This window comes from Populus nigra, chromosome 1 (genome assembly GCF_951802175.1).
Source record: "Populus nigra chromosome 1, ddPopNigr1.1, whole genome shotgun sequence".
Lineage (NCBI taxonomy): Eukaryota > Viridiplantae > Streptophyta > Magnoliopsida > Malpighiales > Salicaceae > Populus > Populus nigra.
In genome coordinates, this window is record NC_084852.1 from 13,505,703 (window position 1) to 13,521,532 (window position 15,830).

Below are 15,830 nucleotides of genomic sequence, written 5' to 3' on the forward strand. Positions count from 1 at the left end.
ACGGAACAAGTCCATCGGTATACTAGTCGTCGGTAACTCCCATTTCAGTCGTTAAGTTTGTCACAAATAAAAAAACACCCACTGACAGAACACCGACAATCTTACAAGCGGATACGCGCGTGCCAAAAAAAACGTTTCCAGCGGGAACATTACCGATGGAATAAATCTGTCTGCAATTTCAATGGTAATTATCGACGGATATTCCATCGGTAATTATGGCATCGGTCGTAATTGTTTTTCAATTCTCTGTGAAATACTGACGGATAATATCCATCGGTATATCCGTCTGTATGTAATCACTGATGGAATATATCCGTCGGTAATTATGGCATGGCTAGTAATTGTTTGGCAACTCTCTGTGAAATACTGACGGATATTATCTGTCGGTATGTATTTCGAAATATATATAAAAAATAATTTATTAATAGTAAAAAACCTTAATAAACAAATAAAAATGGATTAAACATTAAAAATATAAAAGTAATGTTAAATAATATTCATTACAAATTTAATGTGTTTAAAAACAAAATTAAACTAGAATAGCGGCGGAGTTGGAGGAGGAGGAGGAGGAGGAGGCTGGTTGTTCCCGGGACCATACGGCCAAAAAGAAGCTGCATAAGTATCGTCACCCATCTTTGATCTCATCTCCATGACTATTTGACGGAGCTCATCATAATTCGTCGAGAGTTGTTGATATTGTTGTTTCAACGCATTGAACTCCTCAGACTGGGTGTTCGATACTGATGGAGAGCTTCCAACGGTTAAGACACCACGAGCCGAACGCAAGTTTTCAACCGTAGTGTTGGAGAGCCCGTAAACCTGATTTTTATCGGGTCCACCAGATGATCCCGCCTCCATCCACAAATCTGGATCAAAATCTGGATGGGTCGACGAATTGTCCCCATATCTCTCCCTCAACCGGCTATTATAGGTCTCCTGAAAATTCCGTCGGTAAAAAAATCATCAAATGCAATTCAAGATGCAATTCAAGAAAATAATAACTTACAAAATAAAATGAATGAACGAACATACCACGAAGTGCTGAGCACCGTTGTCCATGAAAATAATAACATGCGTCTCTACAAACAGCTCCATTGGACTCGGCTCACGTCCAAGAGACGCAGCCTGTAAGGAAAAAATAGGTTGAAACTTAAATATATTATAAGGAACGACAAATTAATTAATGATATATTTCATTAAAATTAATCTTACCATGCGCTTTGCATGTGCGCTAAATGGGACGGATCCGCCAGTGTGCGTGGTCACCGAACCATGAATTTGCCGGTTCCGGTTGTCAGCCCCGGACTGTGAGCGCCGTGAGAACCGCTCTGAGGTCACGTGCTCAATATATGCCGTCCATATTTGCCCCGAGATGAATGGCGATTTGAATTCCTGCCAAACCACCACCTCATTCCATCCTTCAAGACTGTTATCCCTCGCATGTCTTTTTGATTTTTTTTGGGTGTCATACCAAAAATCATGCAACCTACTTCCATAGTAAGAAATTAGAATTTAAAATATAAAATTATAAAACAAAAATAAATATTATTTTCGATGTTACCTAGTTGTCGCGTGATTCTCTCATACCCTCCTAACAACATTGTTGTCGCCCTATCCCACTCAAATTTGTTCCGTGTACATAAATAATTCATATAAAATAAAAATAATACAAGATATAAAATTATAAAAATCATTTATTAAAAATAAGCTGAAAATTAAAAATTAACACCGATCTGAAATCGCTTAAACCATGCATCGATATTAGGTTTCCACTCAGGATGTCTGGAAACCTGGCTTTATTGAAACAATAGAATCTTCATCGATGATTTAAACGCCAATGTTATAGTCCTTGCAGCCTCAATGTTTGTGAACTTGAAATTAAATAAAAGTAGTAATTTTAATTAGTTGTTCATAAATTATGTTATAAGTATATATATAAAAAAACTAAAACCTAAACAAACTTACATTGAGAGGTCATCCTTCCATTGTGCCTGGTACTTGCGGGTGAATTGACCCCGCTGTGAAGACACACCGCTTCTGCGCTGTGAAACCGCGCTAGAAGAGGCAGCATCACAAGTTAGCGTAGATTCCTCGCTGTGATCAGCACCTAAGGATATGTCCTCCTCGCTGCTAGAAGAACTAGCTGCAACCATCTTCTGAAGACGTGCTATAGATTTTATTCTACGCATCTACACAAATTTATACGAATAATTACATAATTAACTTTGATTATTTTTTAAAAAAATTCAATAGAGTCTCCACTATACTGGGGGGTCCCAAGTTATCGACACAATCATATTACACTTTTAATTTTATTTCACATCCCAATCCAATCATCCTGGATCTCAACCCAACTCATCATCATCAACACAACATTTTATTCAATAACATCATATAATGATATTCAAGTAAAAGAATCAATTTCAACTATGAACATTCATTGTTAAATTGGTACTTAGAGTTACAAACATTAGATTAAAGTCATACATTCAAATTTATGGATTAATATTACATTTCAAGTTTTAGGAGACAAGAATCTTAATTTATAAATAATTACATGGTCAAAAACAAAAGGTAACTAAATCAATATAATTCCTAACACGATCAACCCTAATGGACCTCAAAATAGAAATTAACGTGTACACATAAATATAAAAATGTAATAACAAGCAATAACAATGACATGTAAACAATAATATCCTAAATTAAGATAAAATAATTAAATGTAATTCTATATATATAAATTAACATTTTAAACATAAATTCAACAATAACAATTATACCAATACAAACAATAATATCCTAAATTAAGATAAACTAATTAAATGTAATTCTATATATATATAAATTAACATTTTTAACATAAATTCAACAATAACAATTATAGCAATACAAACAATAATATCATAAAATGAAAAAATAAAATGAAAAAACTAAAAAACACAACACAAAACAACATAAACACAAAACAAACAATACACAAAACTAAAAAACACTATATCAATTCAAAATAAATTTGGGAATAAAAAAATGTTGACCTTAATAGTGTGTTGAATTTAAGATTTTATCTATAAACAATACACAAAACAAAGAACACCAAAAAAAATAATCATAATTAAAATAAAAAAAATACAAAGATAAAGAAAAAAGAATACATACCTTTTAAAACTACCACCAAATAGGGGTAAATCTCTTCAAAAAGCCAAATGCAACCGGAGAGGAGAAGAGAAATGGAGAAGAAGAGAAACTGAGCCGAGAGAAAAAAACGAACCAAATGGGGGGGAAGGGGGTGTTTTATATGGCAATTTTTTCGACGGTGTTTTATATGGCAATTAATGCAACCAGACATTAATTGTTGTCGGTGGCATGAAATTCCGTTGGTAATACCGTCGGAAATTAATTGAAATGCGCATCAAAATTTTTTTGAAAATCCTACCAGACTTTTCGATCCGTCGGCAAATCCGTCAGTATTTGTGCAGACAGACACGTGTCAGACATGCGTGCTTCGGGATATACGTAAATCCGTCGGTGAGTCCGTCGGTATATTACGTTGGCAAATCCATCAGTGTACCTGTCGGTGATTGTGGCACAATCCTGTACTTCTTTTGCAACTCTCTATGAAATACTGACAGGTTATTGGCCGTTAGTGAATCCGTCGGTGAAAGTGGCACAATCCCGTAAATTTTTTTCAATTCTTTGTGAAATATCGACGGGTTATTGTCCGTCGGTGAAAGTGGCACAATCCCGTAAATATTTTTCAACTCTCTATGAAATACCGACCGATTATAGTCCGTCGGTATACCCGTCGGTGAAACCGTAAATTTTTCTTATTTTTTTTTATGTAACCCTGTCACAAAATCTTGAATTGCAATCTTACAGCACACACATCACAATAACAAGGGCTGAACATTAAAGAAGAATAAATATTTCATGTTTCAAATTATTACATTATAAAATAAGGCTTTTTAAAATGTTTAGTTAGTCGGAATTTTCATCTTCGTCCTTTATTGAATTGTTATCATCAGCTTCATCGCACTCTTCAATTTCATTATCATCTTCTTCAACAACATTCTTTTTTCTACTAGTAGAGCTCAGAACAACGTTCAACTCCTCTGCGTCAACATCAACAAGACAATCGTTGAAAACACGAAAATTCAATTTTTCTTCTAAGTCAATCGACGGAGCAACTCGGTATAGTTCAACCAACTCACTAGCTTGAAAGACTTCATCTATCACACTTGTGTCTTCGTTCTCATCCTGAACAACCTTGACACGACCCTTGGGTTTTGTTTTTAAAACGGATAACCAATCAACTTTTTATCGGTCCTTTCTAAAGGAAGGAGTGTATGTGTAATAAACTTGTTGGCATTGCTTTGCGAAAACAAAGATGTCGTTTACGTTGCGGTGTCTAGATTTTGAGTTGATTTTAACGAGACCATAGTGAGGATCTACTCTGATTTATCTGTCAGTTGTGTCATACCAATATCATTTGAATAAAAACACTCTATTTTGCTCGCTATGATATTACAGTTCGATAACCTCTTCCAATCTACCGTAGTAGTCAACTTCAAACTCACTAGAAGTCAATCCCTTAATACAAACACTGCTGTTGTATGTCTTCCATGCTCGTATTCTTCAGTATGAAAGACATATCCATTGACAAAATACCTGTTATAGCACACCACCTCCCATTTGATAAACCTAGCTTGTAAATTAAATACAACAATGATCAATAAACGGATATTATGTAACATTGACTACAATTAATTACATTGCAAGAGATAATGAGTTTGTGATAGGACTTACATGTGTTCTAAACCATGTGGCAAATTGTTCATCTTGTAATTGAAAGATCTGGGATTCGGTCAATTGTGAGTTATTAGACAGTAAGTATCATCGATATTGCTTGCAAGATTTTTCCAAATTATATGAGTGTATGGTATCACAAAACATAAATAGTACACTCTTGACAAAATTTAAGTCGAACATTTACTTACTTAATAAAAGGTCTCAGCTCATCATAGTTAAATAGGACATAATTGTGTGCTTGTCTGAACTTTATTTCAGACAAATATCTTCATCTCACGGCATGTTTAGGTGTGGGTCGTCCAGGATTGGAGAATATTGACAAGTTCCCACTTGAAGGCACTTCACCACCATCATCATACCATGGAACACGATTTATCCCCGTTCTCAAATGAGGTTCGAAATAGTATGAGATAAATGTTGAGATCTCCTCAACAATATAGGCCTCACATATTGACGCCTCAACATGCGCATTGTTCTTAACCTTTTTTTTAAGATTAAACAAGTACCTATATATATTAATAAAAAATTATCAATTAAAAACATTAAAATAAAAACATTTAATTATAAATTACATAGCTCATGTAATATCTAACCTCTCGAATGGATTCATCCATCTGTACTGGACCGGTCCTCCAACTTTTACCTCAAACGGTAAATGTACGGGTAGATGCTCCAATGAGTCAAAAAATGATGGAGGGAATATCATCTCAAGTTTGCATACCGTCTTGACGATATTCTTTTCAAGCCTTTCAATGTGATCAACATTCAACTTGCTGGAGCATATATCTCTGAAGAAATGACTAATCTCCGTTAGTGCATCCTATATCCCCTTTGGCAACAAATCACAAAAAGTTAATGGGATGAGTGTTTGCATAAACACATGGCAGTCATGACTCTTCATTCTATATAATATGCATTCCTCCGTATTAACCAACCTTGATATGTTTGAGGCGTGTCCATTGGGGAAACGTAGAGTCTTAAGCCATTTGTAGACTAGTAGTTGTGCATTTTTCTCTATCACGAAACTTGCTCTTGGATTTGCGACCCGTGACCCATCACAAACCAACTCCATATTTTTAAGATTATAGAATAGTGCTACATCCAATCTAGCCTTGATGTTGTCCTTTGTCTTCCCTTTCACATCTATGACGGTGTTGAAAATGTTCTCAAACACATTCTTTTCAATGTGCATGACGTCAAGGTTATAGCGGAGAAAATTGGTCTTTCAATAAGGAAGCTTCCAAAAGATACTTCGCTTCACCCAATTATGGGTCAAACCAAAACCAGAAAACTTATGCTTACCTAATTGGAGACCAAACACAATTTCACTGTACTCTGACACAACATCAAACAATTCTTCATCGAAAAGACGCGAGAGTGCAACATCATTTTCAACTCTGCCAATAAAGAAATCCTTTCTGTTCTTTCTGTACCTATGGTTATGTGGCAAGAAACAACGGTGACAGTAAAAAAAAGAAGCTTTACCCCCGTTTGTTAGCTGAATGCCCTGTTGTTCTCCATACAGTATGGACATGCTAGCTTTCCATGCGTGCTCCAACCAGAAACCATTCCATAAGCTGGGAAATCATTGATAGTCCACATCAAAGTCGCTTTCATAACAAAATTTTGTTTCCTCGAGATGTCATAAGTCAGAGCTCCGGAGGACCATAACTGCGCCAATTCATCAATCAACGGACGAAGACAAACATCTATATTTCGCCCCGGACTGCTCGAACCTGGTATGACCATAGATAAAAACATGAACTCCGGCCTCATACACATCCCTGGTGGCTAGTTATAAACCGTCAGTATGACCGGCCAACAAGAATAAGGAGCAGCAAATGACCTGAATGGGTTGAATCCGTCTGTACACAACCCAAGACGCACATTCCTTGATTCAGCTGAAAAGTGAGGATGCATACTGTTAAAGTGTTTCCAGACTTCACCGTTAGAAGGATGAACCATCACTCCATCAACTGCATGGTGTGATTGGTGCCATGTCATGTGCTCAGCAGTCCTTGATGACATGAATAACCTCTACAGTCTAGGTGTGATTAGGAAGTATCTAAGTTTTTTATATGCCACGAGAGTCTTCCCTCTATCAGTTCTGGGTTTGTAACAGGAATGCCCGCATGTCATGCACTCGGTCATCTCAGCATTTTCAAGGTAGTATAACATGCAGAAGTTAGGGCATATATCAATTTTATGGTATCCTAAACCGGGGGGTTTCATCATGGACTTGGCAGCATAGAAGTTCTCTTTCAGCATGTTCCCTTCAGGTAAAATGCTTCTCGCCCATTCAATAATTTTGTCATAACCGGTCTCACTCAACCCGTGATCTAACTTGATGGTGAACACCTGTGCTACGGCTGATAATTTACTGTGGTTCGTGCAGCCATCCCATAATGGTTCGTCAAAATCTCTCAACAGATCAAAAAACCTTGTTGTATCTACATTAGGTTCTTCTTCTACGATTGAACATTCCCTGACATTACCTTCACTCATTCTCATTGCATCCATAACCATATTCTTGTAAGGATTACTGTTCTCATTTCCAACTTCATGCATGTTGCTAGCACTAGAAGTTGACCCAACCACCTGTTCTTTCATGCTCTCATCAGGAACAAATAGTTCTCCGTGAGCATACCAACACAGGTAATCTTCCATGAACCCTTTGGTTAGAAGATGCATCGTTATAACATCTTGATGCAGAAACTTTAAATTTTTACACTTCCTGCATGGACACCTAATACCGCCATCAGTAAAATTCCTCGAAATAGATGTTGTGAAATTAATAAAACCCTGGACACCGTTACAATAATCCATCCTCCGCAATCCTTGGGGTGAGTCCCGATACATCCATGACTTCTATTGAATCTCTATAAAACATAACAAAAATATTGGTTTTCCCCGACATTATCCAACAAACTAAAACAACACTTATGTTAAATATTTATTATCAATTATCAACGTTCAACGTTCATACATACAAATTTATACATATATAAATTTATAGAAATCACAACTTCGAAATAGAATTGATAACAATTAAACAAAACTCGTTAAACAAGCTATTAATTATTTATTTCATCACAACGACACATTTAATTCGGTGTAATTCAAACAAAATTTCAACAATTTACAAACAAATATAATTTGACAAAATCTAAAACAAACTATAACAACTACAAAATTATACATTCATACTACAAGTTTCTTTGACAAATAACAATTAAACAAGTACAAACGTTAACAAAATATATATACTACAACAATAAAATTCACAATTAAATATTAAAACTAAAAAGGATAGATTTACTTACAAAAAAATGATAACATCTACAAGAAACAGATATTGTGACCACGTACAAGATATAAAAAATTAACTTGAGTGCTCGTGTTGAGAATAGTGGAGAGTTGGGATGGGTGGTTGGTTGCAGTTTGGGAGGGGAAAGATGGGATGGGAAAGAAAAAGAAGGAGAAACAGAGGAAGAGAGTGTCGGCTGATGGGTGGGTATATAATGGTTTTTTTCCGATGGAATCACCGACGGAATGAATCTGTCAGTGATTCCATCAGTGATTCCACTGGTGACAGTGCCACGTCACTGTATGGCTATCTCAGTTTGAATCTCTCAGTCATTCCGTCGGTAAAATCGTCTGACGTCACCACGCCGTTGCATATTTCCAGACAAACTGTATACCCCGTCGGCAAAATGGTCCGTTGGTATATACAGACAGATTTTGAGATGGAATTATTTACGTCGGTAATTATTACCGACAGAAAAAGTCTGTCAGTAATTCCGTTGATTTTCTCTGGTTTTCTAGTAGTGATCCTAGCTAGAAATTGACAAAGAAGAAAAAAGATTATAGTGCTAGTATAAGATGGTAAAGGAAAGTTGTTAGTTAAGTTTCAAAAATATATTAAATAAATATATTTATTTTAAAAAATATTTAAAAGTGTAGTGGTTGCTTTTTACAATATTTTTTATTTGGAAATGTACTATTAAAATAATAATATTATTATTTTTTTAAAAAAATTATTTTTAACATCAGCACATCAAAATAATATAAAAATATCAAAAAATATTTAATTTAAAAAAATAAAAAAATTAATTAAAAAACACTTTTAAAATATAAGAATAAAGTTTTTTTTATTAACGTAAGTGTTCAAATCAGCTTACATGTACCTCAACTAATTTCACGAACCCTAAAATTAACAACTATAGAAGTGTCTAGTAGCTTTATGTTTATAAAATTCAAACCTCTAATCTCTAAAAAAACAAATTTAAAAACGTGCCAGTCAAATTACATAATAAAGCGTTGTTTTAACTTATAGAGACGTGTCTTTTCGTACCAAGGACTTTGGTAAGGGGACCATGTTTTATATGCGGTTTGAATATAGCACCCTTTCACATTGTATAATATCTTTTTCAAACTAAACCTAATATATTATTTTAGTTCATTGATTGATTCATTGAGCATAAGACTATATATTAGGAGAGGTACGTATTCCATCATCATATATCCTTATATTCTCACTGTAGGTATATATGGACTTGAAACCCGTTAATGGAAATATCAAATATTTAAAAACTTAATAAAAAAAACCCTAGAAAAAATATAAAAAATGATAAACATATGATGGCAATGAAATAAGTTTTGTAGGACTCAAATCTTTTGAATTTTCTTTAGGTTGCCATGTGATTTTCATATTTTAAAGGGTTATTTCAATTTTTTAACCTCTTAACAATAATATATATGTAAAATAAACTTACTATAATTAAGTTTTACTTATATTTCTATATTTTTTCTTTAATTAGTAATGCTTGATTTTTTAGAGTTCAAATATAAAAAGAACTTTTAAAAATACAATTTTTGTAAGACTAAATTTCTAAATTATTACATTTTAGTGTTCTTACTTCTATCAATACAATGAACACATCATCTTTTACCTTGGTTAAACATTGTGATCTCGAACAGAGAATTAACACATACACACGTGTGTGTGTGTACACTTTATTTTTAGATGAAAAATATCAACATAATTAACAAGATATTTTGATATTATTATTTTAATTAAAAAAAAAACTGCTCATGTCCAACCCGCATAATTTGCTAACACTTTTGAGCTATATATACAAGCAGGATCCACAAAGTTTAGATAGTGGTATAGCGCAGTTTTCCGAAGCAATGGCATCCTCGAAGTCAGATAGCTTAGATGTTCATTCTGTAATTAGTGTTATGGAGCTCGTCAAAGAGCCCATAATCTCAGTCCCCCAAGAATATGTTCACATAGATCAACAAAACCCAACCTTTTCTGTTTGCACTGATCATCCCCTTCCAACTCTTCCCACCATTGATTTCAAGCTGTTGGTCTCGGTGGATACGACGGATTCGGAGCTAGAAAAGTTGCACTCCTCTTGCAAAGAATGGGGTTTCTTTCAGGTTAATTTTGTTCCCCGCTATCTCTTATGTTTCTTTCGACTTTTATAGATAGTTAACATAATTACGATCACTTGGCTGCTCATTTTGATATATATATATATATATATATATATATATATATATATAAGACAACAACAACACCAAACATACACTGACAGTCAAGAGATTATTTATACAGTTGGTGAACCATGGTGTTAGCTCATCACTGCTGGAGCAGCTGAAACATGAGATTGAAGAATTTTATAATCTTCCATTGGAAGATAAAAGGAAATACATGGTAAGGCCAGATGATTTTCAAGGGTATGGCAATACAAAATTAGATGAAATACTTGACTGGGGTGATAGATTCTATATGATTACCAATCCTATTCATCACAGGAAGCCACATCTTTTCCCAGAGCTCCCACCATCATTCAGGTCCAGCTCCTTTCCCCTCTATCTCCCCTCCTTTCTCTTATGGAGTGTGTGTGTGTGTGTGTGTGTGTGTGCGTATTCATATTTTTTCATTTCTGCATGCAGGAATCCCTTGGAATGTTATCTGCTGGAATTGCAAAGACTTGCGATGAAACTGCTTGGGTTTATAGCAGAAGCTCTGAAAGTGGACTTGAAGGAGATTGGGGAGATTTTTGATGATGGGTTACAATCAGTGAGAATGACATGCTATCCCCCATGCCCACAGCCAGAACTTGTTAGAGGCTTCAGACCTCACTCAGACGCCACTGGCATCACCATACTTAATCAAGTCAATGGTGTAGATGGTCTTCAGATAAAAAGGGATGGGGTTTGGATTCCGGTGAAATTCATCCCAGATGCTCTTGTAGTAAATGTGGGAGACATTCTTGAGGTTCGCAATGCTTATCTCCACCTCTCTCTCACCTAAAAAAATAATAAAATAAGAAGAAATCTAGCACGTGATATATTGAGTCTTAGTCTTCTATTTATTTATTTTAAACCCTAGCTAATTTCAAGATTTGTTTTTTCTCGGTTTTTGGTAGATTCTGAGCAACGGTGTCTATAAAAGCATTGAGCACAGGGCCACGACAAATTCCAAGGAAGAAAGGCTCTCTATGGCTTTTTTTGTCAGCCCCAAATTCGAGGCAGAGGTTGGTCCTTTGACTAGTTTAATCAGCCCACAAAATCCACCATTATTTCGAAGAATAGGGATGGAAAAATACGTCAAAGACTTCTTCTCCCGCAAGCTCCATGGGAAATCATTCTTGGAGGACATGAAAATTGAAGGAGCTGAAGAGGCTAAACTGCTTGATGGCAATTGACATCTCTCCACATGTCGAGAGACTGCTAGCTTGTACAATATGTTATGGTTATGTTATAGTGTATGTTGAAGCAATAAAGGACTGCCGAGCTATGTCCAGTGTAATAAATGTAAAGTGTGCTGTAGGGGTGTCTCTCTGTCCTGTCATATTAAAGCTAATTCATGCATGAATATGAATATTTTTTTTTATGAGAATAGAAAGCTTTTATTAAAAGCCCGTAGAGCCATAAAGTTAGTGACTCTCAAGTCTAAAGGCTATAAAAAATTATAGCCAAGCCAATAGTTCTTTTTGTCTGACTAGCAATACAGCTGAAAGCACTCTATCATCGCCATGGCCTGCTACAAGGGCTACACTGCAACCAGCTCACGGTTTTTTTTCATAGAATCTGATTCAATGATCCAACTGAATTGATTTGCGAAAGAGTACTTGGAAGTAGTGTCGAGTGCTAACACTTAAACTTCGTTTGACTCATTAGTACATGTAGGAGCCCAGAAGCAGCAAAGAGAGGGATCTTCGTGCACCTAAGAACACCTTCAATCACACAGCTACCAGGTTTAATTTCCCCAACGAAGATCCATTAGTTTTTTCTTTACAACCCACAGAAATGCCCTTGTGCAAGAGCACATAAATTAACCATGTTTCATCCTATGAGCAGATTACGTAATACATAGAAAGGTGTATATTAACATTAACATTAATATTAAACTAAAATATGTGGTGTTTTCACTGTACAATTATTGTGAATTAGAGGTGAAAACATAGTAGATTGTAACTGTAACTTCTTTTTTTCTTCTTTTTTTCATCTTGACAAAAAAAATTTCAATTCTCTTTCCATGATTTATTTTTTTAGAATTGAGTTTGGTGATTTGTTTTCATTTTCTTTCTATTTGGTTATCATTATATTAAAAAAATATATCGATATTGAATTGATGCTCAATTTTACTAGAAAACTTTTGGTTTTATTATTTAAACAAAATTAAAAATAAGAGGACTAAAATTGAAAGTAAATATAAAATGCAGCCTTTGATGTCCAGATACGTTCATTCAGCTTTTTTTTGAAAAAAATATGCCTTGAGATTTTTGTTAAATTTTAACTTGGTTCTTGTAGTTTGACAATCATACAAACTGGTCCAAAACTTCATTCTATTTATGTTTAAGTCCCTGTTTTGAGAGAAGATCGAGGTAGTCATTGAAAAATGAGAAAGAAGAGAGAAATTCATTGGTTGTTCATATTATGGCAAAAAAATTTTTGTTATTAGTGTTAATGAGTTTCATTCGACAAGAGGAGTTTTATTGAGATGTTTTTTATCCTTAATTTTGCTGGAAAAAGTAAATTAAAGTTAAATGTTGGGTTCGGGCAACTACAACAATCGCAAAACAAGTCTCTTTTATGGATTTAGAAGACCTTCAAATTCTTAAGTTAGCATATGACGAAGGAAATGAGCCTTAAGAGGTTGTGTTGTATGTGTTTGTGAAGTAAAGATTAGAGAGAAAAAAGATGAAGTTTTTATTATTAAAGAGTTGATTGTTTACCTTGGGGTTCAAGGCTGTTTAAATAGCCTTGAACCCAGGTAAGTGTGTCCATACAAGAATGAGATCGTCAAAGTCCTTTCCATTTACAATTTTAAACTATATGGAGACAAAGATCCAAAGTGATAACTAGCCATTACAAATTAAAATTGTCATTGTTCTGGATTTTATATGTTGTGTATTGTTGATGACAATAATATAATTCCTCTCTAAAAGACACATTGTCAAGAGGCGTGCCTTCATTAAATACATGTAAATTGATTGTAAATTGACTAAATTTGACCATGAGGTGGTACATTCGAATGTAGTAGTTGGATTGAAAGTACTCGTCTCGTTCAGGGATGGCATGGATGGGATTTTAATGACTTAGCTATTCAAGAGTATTGTTTTATTGGGCTTTATAAACACCCTAGTTCTAGTTTGATGGTAGATATTTTTGCTTTGTTGAGCCATTAAAGCTTTAGGACCTCAAATTAATCATGTAAAAACCAAAATAAGTAAATTGTATTGGCTGACCTATTCTAGGTGGGAATTGTGAGGGGGAAACCAGCCTTAAAATAACTAAAAAGAGGAATAAGAATAAGGATGATCAACACCCAAACACCCTCATCCCATTTAAGAGGGGTATAAATACAATGGGAGGAAAAAGAGATGACTTTTCCTCTTTCTCAAAACCAGCAGCAACCTTTCCCTTTCCAAGAAAAACCTACCAAAATCAACTTACATGTCATCTTTCTTGAATGTTTGAGTGAATTGAGAGTTATAGAAAGGAGTGATGACAAAAAACATGGAAGAAGAAGAAGCCTAAATTAAGAGTTATAGAAAGGAGTGATGACAAAAAACATGGAAGAAGAAGGAGCCTAAAGGGCTGGCTGGAATAGCAAAAGAAGGCGAGAAAAACGAAGAGGAAGAGAGAACAAAAATCATCAAAACCTTTCCTAAAGTTGATTAAAATCGCGTGGTAAGAGTAATATCACTTCCTTGTTTGTTACTTCATGATTTCGGGACAAGGGAGAGGATAAAACTCAAATGAAAGTTTTAGGGTTCTCACACTTGTTAATTCAAAAAAAAAAAACAGCTAAATGAGATGATTTAAGAAGAGTATGGATTCATAAAGGACACAAGTGCAGAATCTTTACTAAAAACATTGATGAATATGGATAATTATAATTTATAAATGTATAAACCCTAAACGAAGGCTGACTAGATTGAAAGGATAAAAAACAAGTGAAATGAAGTGATGGAATGTGTAGATTGTGATCTTGTAAAGCCTTAGAGACATGTTTTGAGTTGAAACAGAAACCATTATATGTTAATACTTTGATTTTGTTTTTGTGATTAATGAACCTGCATGATTGTGAACCAAGTGAATGAATGTGATAACATGTTGTTGTTAACATACTTATGATATAAATAATGAATTGTATGCGTAAATTAGGAAGAAAATGGACAACAATGGTCTTGCCAAAAAGGAAAAAACCATAAAGGATACTTTACATGATGAATATCCTTAGAGAAACAAGATATAAGATGGAGATGGAACTCTTGTGTGATGTGAATTTGCTATTAATTTTTGTTGATGAATTGGGATAATACAATTGAGAACATGGAATGAATGATTGTTGAAAACACTATGTTCGGTCATGGAATAATGGTTAGGAGAACCTTTGGAAAATGTACATCTTGAGACTTGATTGTGTATTGTTTGACAACCTTGTGATGAACTTGATGAGATTATGGAATGTATATGGTTCTTGCTCTTGTCCGTGTTAGGTAATATGTAGTAAACTAAAGTGCCTAGAACATATTTTACCATGCTACGATGAATGAGAATTGATAGTATGCCAAAAAAAAGAAAGTAATAAGGGTTACAACCATTTTATAAAGTGATGATGGTTACTAGGTTATCTTTATTAATGTTGATGAATACAAGCCATCGTCATAGGATAAAAACATTACTTATCACTTTTACTTCGTAAATTTAGGTGTGGCTTGGTCAAGGTCTATGTCCAAACTTGGTTGAAGTATGCTATAAGGGAAAAGTTTGGTATAGACCTTATGCGTAACTTAGGGAAAAGTGGTGTAAAAAATGCCTTAGTTTTTGTTGATGATTTTCTGTGTCAGAAATGACTTAGTTTTTGTTGATGATTTTCTATGTCCGTAGTGACTTAGTTTCACTAATGATTTTTCGTGTTGACAATGACATAGTTTTCACTGATGATTTTTCTGTATCGACTGTAACTTAGTTTTTGTTGAAGATTTTCTCATACCAGAAATGATATAATTCTCGTTGATGATTCCAGCGTCAACTTGGCCTAACCCCACCATGAGACTCTAGAATTAAACCCTAGGATTTCCATGAGTAACATACATTTAAAATTAAGAAAAATGTTTGGATATGATGACTTTCATTGCATGATTATATGATATGAGGGCCATTTAAATGTGAACATGTGTATTCTTAGGATATGTATGGTATTAGTTTATGCAATTACTGAATGTGAATATATTGATTGGTGATCATTTAATGTATCAGGCGGTGCAATCGGGATCGAACCTTCGACCTGACGAGGACACCCCACGGGAGGAGCAGGTAAGTGGCCTCCACCGTCTTCTATAATAATATTGGATCCTTGAAATGATTTCTTTATAAAATTATTGCTATTTAGTTATGATTACTAAAAGTCGCTCATGAAATAGTTGATTGAATATTGTGATTAGCTTCAGTTAATGGTATCAGTAATAGATGACCATGTTTGAATATTATGAATA

The 15,830-nt window shown here is 34.5% G+C and overlaps 1 protein-coding gene across 1 annotated transcript; it reads left to right on the plus strand.

Annotated features, from left to right (window-relative positions):
* The first annotated feature begins 9,999 nt into the window (after positions 1 to 9,999).
* LOC133669170 (oxoglutarate-dependent flavonoid 7-O-demethylase 1-like) lies at positions 10,000 to 11,528 on the plus strand. Its single transcript, XM_062089255.1, has 4 exons — positions 10,000 to 10,254; positions 10,433 to 10,671; positions 10,774 to 11,098; positions 11,250 to 11,528. The coding sequence occupies exons 1-4, from the start codon at positions 10,000 to 10,002 to the stop codon at positions 11,526 to 11,528; spliced, it is 1,098 nt and encodes a 365-aa protein (XP_061945239.1).
* Positions 11,529 to 15,830: the final 4,302 nt, after the last annotated feature.

Excerpts from the sequence above, each read along its gene's own strand:
- LOC133669170 (XM_062089255.1), top strand. The coding sequence starts at position 10,000 with ATGGCATCCTCGAAGTCAGATAGCTTAGATGTTCATTCTGTAATTAGT. Across the intron at positions 10,255-10,432 it reads AAGAATGGGGTTTCTTTCAG|TTGGTGAACCATGGTGTTAG; the intron begins GTTAATTTTGTT and ends TTATTTATACAG. Across the intron at positions 10,672-10,773 it reads GAGCTCCCACCATCATTCAG|GAATCCCTTGGAATGTTATC; the intron begins GTCCAGCTCCTT and ends TTCTGCATGCAG.